At 34.0% G+C, this 19,008-nt stretch overlaps 3 protein-coding genes, 1 long non-coding RNA gene, 1 other non-coding gene and 1 pseudogene across 5 annotated transcripts; 4 read left to right on the top strand and 2 right to left on the bottom strand.

Moving 5' to 3' along the window:
• Positions 1-1,215: 1,215 nt before the first annotated feature.
• On the bottom strand, positions 1,216-2,505 carry LOC147926495 (uncharacterized). Its single transcript, XR_015581680.1, has 3 exons — positions 2,337-2,505; positions 1,936-2,054; positions 1,216-1,562 (listed from the first exon to the last, which is right to left on the bottom strand). It is a non-coding gene; the product is annotated as an uncharacterized LOC147926495 (long non-coding RNA).
• Positions 2,506-2,792: 287 nt separating this feature from the next.
• LOC104746485 (uncharacterized) lies at positions 2,793-3,984 on the top strand (annotated as a pseudogene).
• A 432-nt stretch (positions 3,985-4,416) lies between these two features.
• On the bottom strand, positions 4,417-5,408 carry LOC104746483 (putative histone H2A.2). Its single transcript, XM_010467968.3, has 2 exons — positions 4,914-5,408; positions 4,417-4,815 (listed from the first exon to the last, which is right to left on the bottom strand). Exons 1-2 carry the CDS (start codon positions 5,100-5,102, stop codon positions 4,606-4,608), a joined length of 399 nt encoding a protein of 132 aa, XP_010466270.1. The 5' UTR covers positions 5,103-5,408; the 3' UTR covers positions 4,417-4,605.
• Positions 5,409-6,225: 817 nt separating this feature from the next.
• LOC104746482 (organic cation/carnitine transporter 4) lies at positions 6,226-9,995 on the top strand. The gene is made up of 2 exons (XM_010467966.3): positions 6,226-6,784; positions 8,636-9,995. Exons 1-2 carry the CDS (start codon positions 6,373-6,375, stop codon positions 9,805-9,807), a joined length of 1,584 nt encoding a protein of 527 aa, XP_010466268.2. The 5' UTR covers positions 6,226-6,372; the 3' UTR covers positions 9,808-9,995.
• A 606-nt stretch (positions 9,996-10,601) lies between these two features.
• On the top strand, positions 10,602-10,674 carry TRNAR-ACG (transfer RNA arginine (anticodon ACG)). Its single transcript has one exon. It is a non-coding gene; the product is annotated as a tRNA-Arg (tRNA).
• Positions 10,652-14,016, top strand: LOC104746481 (mRNA cap guanine-N(7) methyltransferase 1). The gene is made up of 14 exons (XM_010467965.3): positions 10,652-11,066; positions 11,382-11,521; positions 11,613-11,681; positions 11,769-11,840; positions 11,936-12,037; positions 12,201-12,257; positions 12,393-12,531; positions 12,619-12,683; positions 12,781-12,831; positions 13,023-13,085; positions 13,185-13,308; positions 13,389-13,450; positions 13,532-13,627; positions 13,702-14,016. Exons 1-13 carry the CDS (start codon positions 10,991-10,993, stop codon positions 13,622-13,624), a joined length of 1,113 nt encoding a protein of 370 aa, XP_010466267.1. The 5' UTR covers positions 10,652-10,990; the 3' UTR covers positions 13,625-13,627; positions 13,702-14,016.
• Positions 14,017-19,008: the final 4,992 nt, after the last annotated feature.

Raw genomic sequence — 19,008 nt, 5'->3', positions numbered from 1 at the left:
GAGATGGATTGATAAACTTGGTTCATGGTTAGGAATACGTATATACTCTTATCATTTACAGATTTCATTTGCTTGTAAATTTTTTTGAACATTTGCTAAAACTATGTGTGAATATGACGTTTACTGGGAGGTTCATGAGGAAGATCTGCAACAGTTGTTGCAGCAATACAGTGTATGATATTCAGGAATGATTCTTTGCGATTCAGGAAGATCTTCATGAAAATAATGTATAGTACTCCTACAGCCTACAGCCTACAGCCCTACACATAGGCTTCTATTGTAGTATTCACGACGTGCACAAAAACAAATCATTACCCCACATTGATGAGAAAATCTGTGATAAATTGAGGCAAACATAAAAATGAAAAGATTTTAAACACATTTTTTAGATTCAAGACATTCAAGAAAGATTACATAACATTCATAAATGTGAATTCACACCTACCATGTTTTGAACATATGAACTTAGGGATTATGTTAAATTAGATTGTCTTACATTTAGGCAAAACATAAGATAGGTAGCCTAAGTATAATTTAGAAAGGACTACTTAAAATTTAGGAAGGAGTCATTGATGTTTAGGAAGGTCTTCCTATAATATCATGCTGGATATTCATATTTGCTACATTTACTATAAAACACCAATATGTGCACAATATTAAATCATCATACATCACTAATGTAGTAATATGTGATACAATAAGGTAAAACACATACAAAAATATTTAAAAACACATTTTTAAAAATTTAGGAAGAATTTCATAGCTTTTAGGAAGGCATTCTTGAATTTAGGAAGACTTTCCATAATGACCTGAACTCAAACTTCATCATCAACTCTTTGCTCTCTTTTCTTCCCCTCTATCTCAAGACATTACACAAATCAAAAACACAAGAAGAGATCGAGTATCAATCAATCTCAAGAACATCAACAAGTTTCTAATGTAAAGAAAATTTCTCTCCTGAGTGTTCTAATTATATAGCATAAACATCACATGATTGAGATATATTTAAAAGAATCTCTTTGTAGCTGCATCTGTATCAAATCCTTCTACTCCTTTGACTAAAGCAACACCTTCTGAAAACATGGCTTCAGCTCTACATTGCCCAACCAAACACTCATTAACATGAAAACAAATTCATAAATTGATTTGCCAAAGCTTGTTTACTTGTTCCCGTAAGAGGAATGAAATCATCCATAATGACCCATTTTAGCAAAAACATCAACGACAACACGTCTAAAAAACTTCTCAATGTTACAAAGGACACCATAATATCAAACAGAACCACCGATGTTTAGGAAGGTCTTCCTAATGTTTACGGATCCCTTCCTAAATTTTTAACACTGCTTCATGAATTTTCGACAAAGCTTAATTCAATCAATTTTCCTAGTACAATGTAATGTACTGTTTATTCATTCCCCACAAACCACCTTACTCGTTCTCTTTCTTTTCTCCTCCACCACCGCCGCCTAACCAGACCACACCACTGTTGTTTCCGTCAAGAACCATCGCCAAAGTCTCTTGTACCGTGTAGGAAGGTCTTCCTAATGTTTATGGATCCCTTCCTAAATTTTCAACAATGCTTCATGAGTTTTAGACAAAGCTTAATTCAATCAAATTCCTATTACAATGTAATGTAATTTTCATATCTATGCATCATTGGTGAATCTCAACCACAACTGGTAAGGTAAAGCATTCTTCTCTCAATCCAATCTTTTTACTAAGTAGCAATAAAGAAATCTATCTACCTTTTTATGGATAACAAAAACCCACACAGCAAGATCCAATTTTGAACACAACAAACACTTAAAGCTCCTATTTTTATCTAGATTGAGTTTGTTCCACCAACTCATATCATTAATCGCAATTTCATAGATGAAGAAGATAAAATACACAGAAAACTAACAATGGTAACAAAATAATCAACTTTTTGTTTACCTTTGGGAGTAGTTTTCTTCTTGAAGATATTCATGGCGTCTCTTCTTCTCTCTTCTCAATTCAAAATAGTGTACAATCAAAGAAAAAAACTCTTTGTTTCTTCCTGTTTATGAAGAACCCTAAATCAGAAGACAAAGTGATCTGAGTGAGGATGATGAGAAGAGACAAAAGTTATGTGATTTTTTTAAGCTTCTCTCTCTCTTTCTAGCTTTGTGAGAGTGTGAATGTGTGTGTATATGGAATTAAATTGTTGGATCATCCCGAGAACTTTAACCCATCAACAAATTGTATCATTGATTCAAAAAATTCTTAAACCAACATGATTCACAAACCATACATGTTCGATTCAGTCTCAAGCCAATTGTAAAATCATGGCTATAATAATTTAACAGTAAGAATACCTGAATAAGGTTTTGGATGAGAACGGAGAAACGAGAACCGTAACGGTGTGGCTTCTTCTCCCAATCTTCGTTCTCCCGATCTTCGTTCTCCCGATCTTCGTTCTTCTTCTTTGTTCTCCATATCTAAGTTTAGATTTGAATTGATACACAAAGAAAAAGAAGAAGCATCACCGGAGCTTTGTCGCAAGCATCTCCAGAAGCTTTAGTGAAACCATCAAAATTGTAAGTATTATAATTAATTTTATTATTTAAAATATAAAAAAATAATGCTAATTTTGGAATATTTGAGATTGTGTGCTAGCTTTGGAAGAAAAACTTAGATTAGTGCTAGTTTAAGGTATTTCTCTTAATTTTTTTAATTAAAAATACTATGAAGGACCACATCCTGAAGGATACCAATGCTATACCTCAAAATATAAATAAAATAATTGAAGGACCAAAAAAATTATGGGACAACCGATGCATATGCCCTTACTTATCCTGTCTCTACTTTTCCAGGAGTCAGCCATGGCTTCTTCGGCTCTCTTCAAACTCAATACACAGACATTCAAAGCTCTAAACCCTTCTTCTCCTCCAAATTCTAGAATCTTCCATCTTCATTTCTCCAAACTCAACAACATTCACGGCTCAGCCACAAACACACCACAACTACTCCTTCGTTCCTCTCTGTTTCTCACTTCCTTCACCTTCTTCTCCTCCTAACTCCAAAGAAGAAGCCATTCTTCAAGCCAAGACTTGTCTCTCTTCTTGTCTCATCAAACCTTTAAACAACCCAAAACTCGCTTCCCCAAAACTCAAGAAGCTCAAACAACCAAGATTCCGTCTTGAGATCCCAATCCTTGACGATGACTCTCCTTCCTCTCTCTCTCAGCTCGCTTTTTCCATCTTTCATGACTTACCCATCTCGAGAAGAGGCTCTCCCAATGTCAAGCTTCTCTTCCTCTGGCCTGACACTTCTTTCCTCGATTCCGCCGTCAAAGCTTTCCGGTCAGACTCTATCAGCCACATCCCCATGTCCCCTGTTTCAGACTCTGTTACCAAAGCTCTGAGATTTGCTGACGTGGCGGTTTTCATGGCCCCGGAGAGAACGCAGATGGAGGATGTGAGGACGGCGAGTGAAGCTTTTTCTTCAAAACCTGTGGTGATGATCAACCCGAGATGGTTGTTCGAGGAAGAGAAAAGCTTTGGTGATGAGTTCAGTGGCTTTATTGGTTCCTTTGAAGTGATTTATGCGTTCACAGGTTTAGAAGTGAGAGGAGTGTTGAGTAAGCGGAAAGGTGTGATCTTTAAGTGTGTGAGAGATGGTGTTGTGAGTGGAGAGAGATGGAACGTCCTTGTTGAAGAAGAAGAAGGTAATGGAACTTTGAAAGTGGTGTCTCAGTTCAAAGCTAGGCCTTCAATGGATGAAGTTGAGCTTGTTCTCTATAACTTGATGGCTATGAATTCGCCTATCACCAAATCAGCTAAGTTTCTCAAGGATTTGGTTTCAAACATCACTGGGAAGAAGTAATTGGGGTTTTAGAAGTCCAATGTTTAGTAATGTCTTGTTCAGTTTTTCTTGAATTAAGAGAGTTTCCTGTAAAGAATCAATGTTTGCATAGAGAAACCTTACGAGTTCAATCTAATACATCAGTCTCATCCTTGGGCATTGAGCACGCGTTGCAAGGTTAGGTTTGAGGCTTTGAGCATTGAATGCTTTCAGTTTTTGTTTGTCACTACACATCTATTCTTCTCATTGTTGTTGAATTGAATGTGTAATCCTGTTGGAGGCTTACTCTTTGAAGACTTGAAGTCATGTACTTCAACTTATGCGCTTTGCCATGTAACTAATCCGACATGCAAATTTCGTTAACTAGAAAGGGCAAGCTTTTTCTGCTCTAATATGAGCCAAGTCCATAAATCTAATGTGCTAATGCCAAAATTGAAAAGTTAAGAATATAAAGTGTAGGCAATCCTGAGGGATTAATTGTGTCATTTAGCCGGTCATGCCTCAATTTATCTATTCAAAACCTCTTTAATTTGGGTATTATGGGTATGAATTTGCAAATTCACTTGCGGATTCGAACAAATGACACAAATATAGGCATAACGAATAATAATATCATATCATAAGATTCCAACATTTCTTTTCAAACATAGTGTGGAGGACTCTACACCACCACAGGCTAATGAAACACCAAATTAAACTAAACCAGATCTAATCTGAACCTAAAGGCTACACATTAATTAGGACATTAGCTAGCAAACCACAACAACACGATAAACTAATCTAATCTTCATCAACGGAAGGTTTAGAACCACCAGCCTTCTTGGGAAGAAGAAGGTTGTGAATGTTAGGCATCACACCTCCATTAGCAATGGTCACATCACCAAGCAACTTGCTCAGCTCCTCATCGTTCCTCACCGCTAGCTGAATGTGACGTGGCACAATCCTAGTCTTCTTGTTATCCCTCGCTGCGTTCCCAGCCAATTCCAACACCTACACAGATCCAATTCCCAAAACAAACACAAACCGGTTAAAAAATCATTTTTTTATTTAAAAAAATAGAAATTGAAGATCCAAATATGATAATTTACCTCGGCGGCGAGGTATTCGAGAACGGCGGCTAAGTAAACCGGAGCACCAGCACCAACACGTTCGGCGTACTTGCCGTTCTTCAGAAAACGAGCGATTCGACCAACTGGGAATTGGAGACCGGCTTTGCTGCTTCTCGAAGTCGCCTTCTTAGCAACGCCAGATCCAAGGGTTTTGCCACGACCAGCCATTTGTGGTTTCGAAAGAGAGAGATAACAAAAACAAATACGAAAATTTTCAAAGCGAGGGATAACAATACGAGAACTATACAGTGGAAACAAGGCTCTTGGGTGTATATATATATATATTGTGTAGAGAGACGGTTGAGTTGATGCTTGTCCAATAGAAAACAATCACTCGGATCGCTGTGATTGCCGTTGGATTATATTTAAGATCGACGGTTCATAATCGACAGTTCTGGATTTACCTTTTGTTTTGAACTACACAGGTGGATCCACGTTAAAACGCTGCGTTGACGAAAATACCCTTCTGTCTGAAAAATACAGCAAATTTGATATACAATAAATTTTGAAATCTAACAAATCCTATATACTTCCTCTCTCCATAATAAATTGATTTTTTTGACATTATTACACATATTAAAAAAAAATTAAATTTTAATTGTCAATTAATTTATAATTATTTTTTAGTAGATAGATAAAATATAAACCATTAGATAAATGTCATCTGGAAAAAAATATAAACTAGAAAAATCATTTTAATCTTTTTATCTATAAAATCAATGTTTGAAAAACAAAATATTTTACACATTAATCTATAAGAGACAAATGAAGTATATTTTATTATTAATACTATATAATATAATAATTTATTCTTATAAATAAATATAACTAATTAATAAAATTAAATATATTTAAATTTTTATATGATATGATCTTAAATATATTAATTAGAAATCTTCAAATTTAAGATAACATATAAAATAAATATTTTCAAGCTAAATCACATTATTTATTAATGAGAGACTTATTAAGTCTCTAAAAGTACAAAAAAATAATAGATTACTAAAATACACTAAAAATAATAATGTTATATTAGTGGAATTTTTTAAAGCATCAGGTGAAATATTGTATCATACATGCTAAGTAACAATTACAGGTTAGGTAATTAAACCATAGATAGAATCAATTGTTTTTTGACTTTGAAAATGGAACTTATACTATATGTATTCATGTATTTGTTGAATATTATGACGTGGCATACTAATTTTCAAAGTGACAACTCATACACGTTATTAACATTTACCATATTTTTAGCTATTATATAAGCAGAGATATTAACACAACTCTTTTCACTTATGTAGTCAATCAATATCATCAACAATAAAAAAAATACTAGTTACTAAAATATTGCAAAGAGATATATATATACGACAAAGAAGCCACCTCTTCTTTCGCGTCAACCCAAATCAAGAACGCCTCTAAAATAAAATAAAAAATTATGGAGTCTCCGGTGGAGAGGAGCGGCAACGACGTCCGACAACCGTTGCTAGATAAAATCCCGGCGAAGAAAGAAGCGGAAGGAGAGGAGAGATTATGCATAGACGAGATGTTACAGAGATATTGCGGCGAGTTCGGGAGGTGGCAGATGAAACACTTTGTTTTGACGTGTCTTGCTTGGGCTTTAGAGGCGTTTCACACGATGGTTATGATATTCGCCGATCAAGAGCCCGAGTGGAGATGCGTCGGGTCGGATTGTCGGGTCGGGTCTTCGACTTGTGGTATGGATCCGAGTTCTTGGGAATGGACGGCGGGTAAAGGAAGCTCCACCGTGTCCGAGTGGGGGTTGATTTGCGGCGAGAAGTATAAGGTTGGTCTCGTTCAAGCTCTCTTCTTCGCCGGATGCATGATCGGTAAGTTTTTTTTTATCTCTTCTAAGTTTTGTTTTTTATTTTAACCAGAAAATAACAGCTGTTTCCTGAAAATATATTTCACGTCGAATTCAATTTTTAAAAAAAGATAATGATAGCAAACAAAAAATGAAATTAATCTGTTAAATGTTTTTTAAGTTTTAACTTAACTAAAGAAACTTTGATTATTTTCTTAAGAAAAATCATAAAATACATAATTTGGGTTGTTGTTTGTAATATATAGTTTTCCGAGTGTGTATCTAATTCGATAACGACCAAAAGTTTACTCTAAACTCTTAAACATTTTAACATTTTAACATTTTAAGTGGATTTGTCTCTTTTCAAGTTTTTTGGTTTTTTGTGTGCTTGCTTACTGCTTAGTATATTGGATCCAACATTGGCTTGAATCTGGATCCTTCCCAGTTGTATACCACGTGCCCTGATCACATGAATCTTTTATGATTTATCCAGTTTTTAGAAAATAACACTATAGAGTAAAGGATATGTACCTCACTTTTTTTCCGATATATACCTCTCATTTTATAATACTAGAAAATTTTGAATGAATAGATAATGCTTTTACCCATAATATTTATTAGGCGGTTCAAATTCACGCACACAAAAAAAAAAGTGATTGGCGATAAAAGAAAAGATAGACTTTGATTCGTATGCTTGGTGCTAAAAAACAAAACAGTTAAAATGACAAGAATGTAAATTATACATTCATACTGACTAAAGGAGTTACGTTGAGGTGTGACTGACTAAAGGAGTTACGTTGATCACATTCTATATTATCTTGTTGGCTTTTTGGGGATAAAAAGTCATAATTTCCTGCTTTAATATTCGTTGAATTGATCTGTAAAGTTGAAAAACACACAAAAATATCTCTCTTGGCATGGCGTGCGCCTGTCTGGGTTATACCACCGCTTCGGCTTTAAAATCATGATTCACCTAACATCATTTCACACGTTCATCCCACCTCTTTTGTTTTCTTGAAATAGCTAGGTTTTATCTCACATGACTACATGAGTATACTTTTAGTACAGGCCACCTCTTTTGTTTTCCTGAAATAGCTAGGTTTTATCTCACATGACTACATGAGTATACTTTTAGTAGAAAAATAAGTAGTTTTCTTAAGAAATTTCTATCGATGTTAATTTGTTAATTAATCTTTGAAATATGTTCGACTATTCATAGTTTTTTTTTTTTTTTAGAGCATGTTATGATCTTGTTTAAGACACAATTTACATTAGGATGCTATTTATGAATACGACAACATCACGTTCACATTTGAAACAAACGTGTAGCCAAAGACACATCTAGTTCTACTACATGTCTAGCTACTTGCATAAACAAACAAAATAATCATTACAATATGACCTCGATCGTTACTAATATTGGCTCATATAATGACAATAGAAAAACCAAAAGTTGTATACCTTATTTTGGCTTATGTTTAGATTAGTTTATTAAAAAGAGACAGTTTGGCTCTAGATGATCCAATCTCTGCATTTGATACATATCACATAATTAATAGGATATACCAAGGAATATCCAATTAGAGTTGCATACTAGTCAATTTATGTTCCATGAAAGTTGAAGATATCGTTTTCATATAAATAGCAGAAAAATGATTGTGAAACATTGGTCCAACATATCTCAAAAAAGTACTTCGTTTTTTAGACCATACATTCCTTATGGTCCCCTATGAACTTGTCAAATCTTTTTGATAAGTCTTTAACCAAAGTTTTAAACTGTTTTTTTTTACTATTGTATAACTTTTTGTTACCCTACATTTATTGGTTACAAATATGGCTTAATTAATTATAGGTGTGATGACTTAATTATGTGCAGGTGCGGGAGTATTCGGACATCTATCAGACTCGAAGCTAGGAAGAAAAGGCTCACTAACAGTCGTCTGCATTATTAACTCAATCTTCGGAATCGCGACAGCTTTCTCCCCAAACTACTGGACCTATGTGGTTCTCCGGTTCTTGACAGGTTTCAGCACCGGTGGTGTAGGCTTAACCGCGTTTGTCCTAGCCAATGAACCCATAGGACCGAGCAAACGCGGTGTAGCCGGAATGTCAACTTTCTACTTTTTCTCTGGCGGCATTGCAGTTCTATCCGGCATTGCTTACGTTTTCAGATCATGGAGGGAGCTTTTCATAGTGTCTTCGTTACCCTCTCTCTTGTTCCTAATCATTGTTATCCCATTCATCTCCGAGTCCCCTAGGTGGTATCTCGTGAGAGGCAAAGTTGACGAGGCGATGAAGCTGATGCATTGTATCGCTAAAACGAACGGGCGTCACATTCCCGATGGAGTCACTCTTGCTGTAGACGACGACGTGGAAGATAAAAACGGAGAGAGGAATAATACTGCTGTTGAGGGTTCGCTCAAAGATGTTATACTGTCGCCTCTCACGCGGATCAGACTTCTCATTACAGTTGCCATAAGTTTCACGGTCTCGATTGTGTACTACGGACTAAGCCTCAACGTAGTCAACCTCAAGACCAATCTCTACCTCAACGTCTTTGTCAACGCGGTGGCGGAGATGCCCGAGTTTGCTATAACAGCGGCTTTGCTAGACAAGTACGGGAGGAAACCGCTGTCTATAGGGACGCAGTGGTTCAGCTGCGTCTTCTGCCTAGCCGGATTCGCTATATGGGGAGCTGGTACATGGAAGTCGGTTAGAATGGTTGCAGGGGTTTTAGGGATATTTGGGATGGCCGGAACGTACAATCTTCTGTTCATATATATAGCTGAACTGTTTCCTACGGTGGTGAGGAACGCGGCATTGGGCTGCGCGACTCAGGCGTCTCAAATGGGAGCGATCCTGGCGCCTTTTGTGGTGGTTTTAGGGGATGAGTTACCGTTTGGGGTGTTTGCTGTTTGCGGGTTAGTGGGAGGTGGGCTTGCGTTTTACTTGCCGGAGACGTTGAACAAGCCCTTGTATGATACAATGTTTGGGATGCACGAAGCTGAGAGTAACAGAGGAGGCAGAGAAGAAGTAGTAGTGTGTTAAAAGCAACGGAATCAACAACACTTAGACATGAAGACACAAATAAAGATCTTAGGGATAGGTGTTTTCAAATGTCGAATTGTTTTGTACGTTGTGATTTTTGCGTTAAGGTTTTTGGGTTTTGAATGGTGAAGGGCGTTGATAAATAAGGTTAACATTGATTTTAGTGAACACGTTCATGGTTTTGCCAACACTTTTCTATGAACAGAGCAAAGACAAATAACATAGATGTGACAGATCCTGTTTGCAAAAGAAAAATAAATAAATAAATAATGGATCGATGCCAAACTCAACATTCGTAAACAAATTAACAACTTATATGTAAATGACACGATGGAGGATTTATCAGAATCAGCCTACAACACCAGGAGGCTTAACATCTTCAGCAACAGGAGCGGCTCCATTAACGTTGGATGAGAGTCCACCTACAAGCGTAGGAATAGGAATTTGTGCATTGGTTCCATCAACAGGAATAAGGGTAATGTTAAACCCAGCCGGAACAGTAACTGTAAAACCATCAGCCTGAATGTCAACTTTGAACGCAGGTACTACGGGTCCATTAAAGCGAAAAACAGCTTCCATCTTCGGAGATCAGATCAGAGAATTTAGGATTCAAGCGGTGAAGAAAATGATCAAGGAGAAAGAAGTTAAGACTGTCAAAGTAGGTTAAGGAAAAAAAAAAAACAAACATCGTTCACAAACTAAATTGGGTTGGGCTACAAGGTAAATGGGCCAGTGCAGGAAAAGAATAAATTTAAAAACAATATTAATGTTATTTTGAGACAGAACTAACATCTGGTTCCATGGCCCAATGGATAAGGCGCTGGTCTACGAAACCAGAGATTCTGGGTTCGATCCCCAGTGGAATCGTATATTACTTTTTGTTTTTCCGACCAAAATACTAATATTATGTCGCAGCGGTATGACACAAGGCCGAAGCCGCAGCCGCAAAACAGAAATTGGGGCTTTTTCTATGAACCAATAGATTTCATATTAAACCAAAATTTTGCGTTGTTTTTGCTTTGTCGCAGAAGAAAAACAAAAAGGGTTGAATCGACGATTTAAGAAAATCCCAACTCCAAAGCATCCTCCTTTTTCTTTCTCGTTTTGTTTAATTTGGAGTTGAAGAACATCAAAGGGCTACAAGTTAAGAAATTCGTAAACAAACCTTTGGCTTTTATTTGTTATGAAACGAGGATACCCTGATTCTCCTTCAAGCTCTGGTCCTCCCTCTTCTTCCAGATTCAAATCTAATCCCGAAGGTTTCGTTTCCCTCTTCCTCCTCCTCCTCCTCCTCCTCTCTACATAATCTGGCCTCCTTGTGTTCTGTTGATTGGATTCAAGTTATACAGGAGTTTTGTTTTATTCCTTGCTAGTTTCTCCTTTGGAGTATAGAGTTGGTTTTGCTAACCCGTTGGAAAAAGTTTCGTTCTTTATAGTTTCTATCCCCTCTAGTGTTAACTGTGTTGTTCTGCTTGTCTTGTTCGAGTTTTAGTTCAAGCTTTCACTTGGATTCTTATAGATTTTATCAAAATGACTATGATTGTAAAGCTTAAAAGTTATATTCTTTCTTTCAGGTGATTCTCAGTTTCTGGAAGATGAGACCACTAAGAATTTTGCTCGGAAAGTTGCTGATCATTACAGTCGGAGAACTAACCAAACATTGGAAGAGCGAGAAGCTAGTCCTATCATTCATTTGAAGAAACTTAACAACTGGGTTGGTTTTACTCATTTTAACACCACCTTCTTCTCTACGGGGACACTTCAACTTGTATTAATTTGTTTCTTCTTCTTATTCTTTCAAACAGATTAAAAGTGTGTTGATCCAGCTTTATGCTCGTCCTGACGATGCTGTCCTCGATCTTGCCTGTGGAAAGGTTCCTCTCTTCTTAAAAACATATCTTCTTGTTTATTTCAATATTGTTAATATCTCAAAACGTTTTCTAATGTATTGAATCTACCAGGGTGGTGATTTGATCAAGTGGGACAAAGCGAGGATCGGGTACTATGTTGGGATCGATATTGCTGAAGGGTCGGTAAGTTGACTAGCTTAATAATAGCTGTATCTTTTTTTGCATATCTTTCATATCTCTATATCTGAAAATTGCTTATATGTTACACTTGATATCAGATTGAAGATTGCCGCACGCGTTATAATGGTGATGCAGACCATCATCAGCGGCGTAAAAAGTTCAGTTTTCCGTCCCGTTTACTATGTGGGGATTGTTTTGAGGTATTATGAGAACAACACCCTTCTAGTAGTTCAGGGATCTCGATTATATATTGACATGATATGAGTCAAATGACCAGATGCATATGCAACAGCAAACTCAAAAGTTCATTTGCTTGACGATTTTGTAAGTCCTAATAGTGGAATTGCATTTCAATGATTACAGGTAGAGCTAGACAAGATTCTTGAAGAGGATGCCCCTTTTGATATATGCAGTTGTCAGGTCTCATATATTTTGATCGCCTTTCTGTTTTCAAATTACTGATTCCCACTGGTATTTGATGAAGAGCGTTTGGTGAAATAAGGTTAATGGTGTAGTTATAGATTCTAAAGCTACCAAGTTCTTGCTTATTTGTAGTTTGCTATGCATTACTCATGGACTACTGAGGCACGAGCACGACGAGCTTTGGCAAATGTTTCAGCTTTACTCCGTCCTGGAGGTGTCTTTATCGGAACAATGCCAGATGCCAATGTTATTATAAAAAAACTCAGAGAAGGTTCTTTTTCTTTTGCTTCGTTGCTTAGAATTTGATCTGTGGATTTTGGTAAATTAATCTGTTCTTTGTTGTATACTGAATTTGCAGCTGAAGGTTTGGAGATTGGTAATAGTGTATACTGGATTCGTTTTGGTGCAGAGTATTCCCAAAAGGTGATCATTGTTTGTCCATAGCTTTATCTTTTTAACGTTTAGCGCAAAGTTATCTCTGCTGTGGTTCTGATGTTGATATTTGTTATATATGGTTCAGAAATTCAAATCTAGCAGCCCCTTTGGTATCGAATACGTGTTTCATCTTGAGGTACATAATTTATCTACAATTTTCTGGAGTTATTCACTTAGTCTACCTCAGAAACTTAAGCATTTAAAAAAAAAAGCTTTGGTGTATATTAATTGTACAACACAAGGAGCAATTCGATGGAGGTTTACCAAAATCTTTCCTGTTAGTTTTGCTGTATTAAAGTAAATGTAACATATGAATTTGTAATGTAGGATGCTGTTGATTGCCCTGAATGGATTGTACCCTTTAACGTCTTCAAGTCTTTAGCAGAAGAGGTAATTGCTTGATCTCGTGTTAACTAGAAAACTCTCTAATTGCCAAAATCACTGGTTTAGATTTGTGAGAGTGACATTGTCCCATGATTTTTTGGATAGTATGATTTAGAGTTGGTATTTGTGAAGAACTCCCACGAGTTTGTCCATGAGTATATGAAAAAGCCAGAGTTTGTGGAACTCATGAGAAGGCTTGGTGCTTTGGGTGATGGTAACAATGATCAGAGTAAGTCTTTGTTCATATTATCCGTTTAATTCTAATCAAATGCGATAAAAACATAACTGACTCGACAAATCTTTTTCCAGGCACATTATCAGCTGATGAATGGGAAGCTGCATATCTATACCTCTCCTTTGTCTTGAGGAAGGTTTGTCTTCTTTTATCGTTTTTCGATTTTCACATTTCCTATTTCCATTGGTTATGTTTTATAAATGGTGGGGTTTTACAGAGGGGAGAATCAGATGGAGCTCGAAGGAGTGGGCGGAGGAAGAATGGGAAAATGAACTTATCAAAAGACGATGTTTTGTATATCGATAACTGAAGTGTGAGAGACTGTTCCATTACATACCAGTGTCTCAAGTCTCTGTTTTGGTCTCACTTTGTTCTCTTATGCTTTAGGCCATTTTGAATTGAGAGATTGGTTTACATAAGAAAAATCTGCCCCCTTCACAAAGAAAGAAGATGACAAGAAGCCTAATAATACGAATAGTTGTTGGAACACTTGTGTTTTCAAGTGTGTAGGCTTTTAATATACCATCAGGATGATGAACATGATAACCATCATGGCATTATTCATGACTTGTATTATGATGTATTTGCAGCGTACTTTTGTTTACAAAGGTCGATGGCTTTTTATTTGTATTACTATACACTGAGATTATATTCACTGTGAACTTGACGAAATTGAGAAAGATTCAAGTTTTTGTTATGTTATTCTGTTGCTTTCGATCTCACTTTTGACTCTCGTGTGGTTAAAACTTAAACAAGAAAATTATAAGAGGCAAGATTTACGCGTTATCTGGTTGTCCTTACCAAACTCTTACATAGAACAAGGACAAAAAAGTTTCTAATTTAGCTTAAACAACTCAGAGAACAAGCGAAACTTTAATCACGACTTGTTGTCTTTATTTTCTCTTAATCTCAATGTATGTTCAAAGCATGTTCTTTCCATACAAAGATCTCGACTCTCGAGTGGTATTAACAGACCAGAAACACATTCGAACATGTGACTCTGTTTGGTTCTCTTTTTTTCTGTTGGAACTTTCTGCTTTGCTCAGTCTCTTCGCTTAAGATTGAAACAATCGAACCCTCTGGTTGGTTTAGTGTGTTCTTTCTTTTCAAATATTTCTAAGACCTTCCGTTCCAATTTTGAAGTTTCGAACCATTCTCATATTATGAATTTGCAGATTTTTTTCCTTTTTAAAAATCTGTTAAAAGCTGAAGAACATCACAAATGGTTTCTTAAATACACAAAGACTTTTGTCGGTTCGAAGAATAGAGGTTAACCTAAATAACCTAACAGATCCAAACACACTCTGCCTAACGTAATTTGGTAGGATAAGAAATGAATTACTTTATGTAGACTAATTGATACCAAGATCACGTCAATGTTTAATGCGAGTAATTATACGAGAAGGTTTAGTTATATTAATATTGCATATATACTACTAAGCTCACAATTTTACATATATCTTTCAAAATCTGAGAACTATTCAAAAATGTAAAATTATAAATATGACCCATTTGGACAAATAATAATATTACATAACTAATACTACTACATGTTTCAATATTTGCACCAATTATTTAACACCGACAACATCATTTGGCTTGTATCGGTCTCACTAGCAACATCGTTTATCATGTTGTTGTAAGCATCCGAAGTCTAATAACAAAGATATAATTCTGTTTGGTACGAAAAGCTATAAATATCTCTCTAGAGTAGGCAAACAAAATACTTTTTTTACAAAAATTTATAGGTTAATCATTATGTGATAATCAAATGCACAAAGTCCAATTATTAATGTTAATTAAAGACGTTACTTTCTCTTTAAGATGATACTACTACTATTCAATTAAGTAAGCTTAGTCTGAAGAATATAATCAATCATAGCAGATCGAGAAAAGTAGAACAAAAAAGTCACTCCATTATTTGCTCTCTTCGTCCTGTTATAATCAATTATTTTTTCCTTTTTTCCTTAACTTGTTTTTTATTGGTCAATCAAAATAATTTATTTTAAATTATGTATATTTTTGATGATGCAAGAATGAGGTATTGCTATCATGCGGTCACAACAACTTCGATCTAATGCTTTACTAACCATTTGTTCACATATCGACGATTCTCCTCGTACTTTTGATTATGAAGAATTAGAAGTACAAAAACACCATTTATGTATCATCAATAAATAATCCTCTACGTTTAGATGTTAGAAGTTGGCTTATCGTCCGACTGATAAGAGTTGTATATCATTAGTTAAAAAAATTACTAGATGTATATATATATAGCTACAAATCGAAAGATCTATCTATCTTCGTTTATAATTATTTCATATATGTACTAATTATATTAGACATCAAAACTAATACAAGTAGCATAATTTTTGTAAATGTAGTTTTGAACAATTGATTCGAGATTGTCACCTAACTCCCTTTTAATAATAACGATTTGAATAAGAAGAAGTGAGCCCGTATAGTAAAGGTCGAGAGAATGTTCGGACAGAGGTGTCCGGTAGAGTTGTCCATATCACTTCTATGATATCTTTTTTTATTTGTCATTTTTTTTTTTTGGGTTCAGAAGAGTCAATTTTATATTGTTGTTGATACTGATAAGATGAATGTTTAAAAGATATTTTTGTTGGAAGCACTAGTTTTATAAAATGATATGTCAACTCCTAAAAAGGATATGTATTATGTTATATTACATATTTATGTCTTTGTTGACTTAATAAGTTGTAACCTGTCATACTGTGATTTTTTAGAAACGACCCATAATTTTTTATTTAAACTCTTTCATCTTTCCACGAAGATAAACAGATGATCCATTCAATTGACACATTTACCCGAACTTTCGGAGAAGAAACTCAATCCAATTCATGAAAGTTCAGTTTTGTATTTTCAATATATAAGTGTTTAAAAATTGAATCAAAAAATTATTTTAGCTAACATGATTATTTATGAACCATCGGAATACAACCAATTTGGAATGAGTCAACTCGTATTCACCCCTATCAGAGTCATTATCAAATAATATATTACTCACGAGAGGATAAGCAAGTTTTTGTAGATATGTCAACCCCTATTTATATACTAATTAAAAACAGAAATCGATTAATTAGCTCTAGAAAGAAGAATTATGATTTGGTCTACATCTGTGGGGTTAGGACGGGTGGGAAAGTTGGTGACGATGAATACATTATGGTTTATTTAGAAATTATCAGCTCGATTATTAATCTTTTCACTTAATACTTTCATGGCATATTTAATTAAGATGTTATTTAATTAAACGAATAACACTAGTCTTCTTACAAAATCTTACTTCTGATCAGAGTACGTTTTGCTCAAATGATATTACATGTATAATAAATAATATTACATAATTATATGATTTTTTTTCTTTTACCATAAAGATATAAGATTTCAATGTTCTTGGAAGTCTATTCGAACAAATTAAAACCACAAGTAAACATGCAAAGTTGAGTCATTTGTGATTTAATCAGGGCTTAGTTTAGATTACAAGTAAAATAGAAGAATGAGGGAGTGGGGTTTGTTTTCTTTAATTAGTAATAGCAAATACATGATGTTCTTAAAAAAAAAAAACAAATTATGTTTATATCAGAACGAGATTTGATTGTTACGTTTTCCTTTAAACTAAAGAACATAAATCCTGATTACTCCAAGAGGAAACACGTTTATGATAGTTCTAACAACATATCAGAACTATAATATGGAATTATCCAAAGGTAGAAGTCATCAATCTAGATATGAACTCTACCACTAGCTGACCTAAATATATATATATATATAACTTTTACATATTATTAATTTTGTACGCATGTTAAATTTTTAACACAATAAACAATTTAATTAGTATAACATTTTGTGTGGGGCAAGATATGCTACTAGAATAAGCAAGTACGGCGGGGATATGATTGAAACAAAGAAAAAACAAAACAAACAAAATAATGAAGCAATCGACGAATTAAGTGCGCAAATTAAAATTGTAATTAATTAATTCGTATATTTAATATCTTAAGGTAGTTGAAAAAATTAAGATATTTAATATGATATTACAAAAAGGAGTTTTGTCACGTTATGACTTATACAAGACATATCGAGACAGACAACAATTCCATTTGATCAATGCCCAAGTGGAAGTCTTAGCTGTTTCTATTTCCTTCAGTTTTTGTTTCTTCTTCTTCTTCTTCTTTCGTCTCAGTGCTTATGGGCGGCTTGTATTACTAATTTACTATTCAAATAATATTATTGCATACATGCTTGTATATACAAATATGCTTTAAGACATAACTTTATACATCAGCATAAATGAACTATTCCCTCGTACATGCACTTACTTACTAAGATACTAGAATATAACCCGTGCTAGAGCACAGATTAAAATTATTTTCTTTTGTTTATTTGGTAATTTTTATTTAAAACTATCGTATATGTGATTATTTTATTTATTTTAAAAGGTTTTTTAGATAAAATACTATGGCATGAAATCATATACTGAATATGACTTATGAAAGTAATATCAAGTTTGTAAGATATATTCTAGTATATCTAAATTTTGACGCAGATTAAGTTGTGTGATAATTTTATTTGACTTTTTAGTGTTTACAATTATATATTGTATTTTAATTGTTAATTCTATGATTTCATTAACATATAGTATAGCGCATATTAATTTTAGGACCAAATATGTAACGTATGTTTGTCAAAATTATCGTGACCGAGAAAGCCTACCAAACAACATTATCCCACAACTTAAATTTAATCCGAAAAATCATATTTTTGAAATTTTAACTCATGCTCTAGCAAGAAATCATATTACTTGAAAATTTTTTCATATTATAGTGACATATTATTGATCCGTGCTATAACAAATCAAATTAGAGTGTTTATAATTTTAACTTTTTGATCTATCATATATCTATGATATTCTGAAAATTATCAAATTAAACTATTTTTAAAAATTCCAAATTAAATTATTTAAAAAGTTTATCATAGTATATAAAACTATATAATTCAACAAAAGAAATATATGAAATTAATTTAAATATTCAAATTTTAACCCCTTACTCAGTCAAAATTTTCTGATAAAATTAGGTAAGATTTTATTTTTTAGTATAATCGGAAATCACTTGTAATCTACAGAAGAGTGATTAATTTCTATTAATTTTTGAGATTTTTTTTTGTCTATATATGGTTAGTTAATTATTCTTTGAGATTTTATTTTATTCTTTGGAATATCTTTTTAAGTGGATCATAATCCTAAATCTATATATAACCTATCAAATAATTAATTTATATAACCTATTAAATAATTAATCTTAGTTATAACTTATATTAATATTATATGATCTATCAATTTGAGGTCGTGTACTTCCGTTTTATTTAAAAAAGGATTATAATGATAATAATACCACCAATGATAAAAATTACAAACAAAAACCTATAAATCCAAAATCTAAAGCAAATATATAATTGAAAAGATAAACAGTAAACACAAATAACAACTAATAATGCTTAGTCGGAGGCTTTATGTCATGGAGGTGATGGTTTTGTATGTTTGATTGGCTTTATGACTGTACACGTTTTGTTCTTTCATAACGTATTCTATTTAAAAATAAACTTAGAAGGTGTGTGAGTTTAATAAGTACACGAATAAAAGTGAGTCCATATTTAACCATATTCTGTTTT

Source organism: Camelina sativa, chromosome 15 (genome assembly GCF_030686135.1).
Source record: "Camelina sativa cultivar CO46 ecotype springtype chromosome 15, ASM3068613v1".
Classification (NCBI taxonomy): Eukaryota; Viridiplantae; Streptophyta; class Magnoliopsida; order Brassicales; family Brassicaceae; genus Camelina; species Camelina sativa.
The sequence above is the reverse complement of the archived record's forward strand: the minus strand, read 5'-3'. Positions and strand labels throughout refer to the sequence as shown.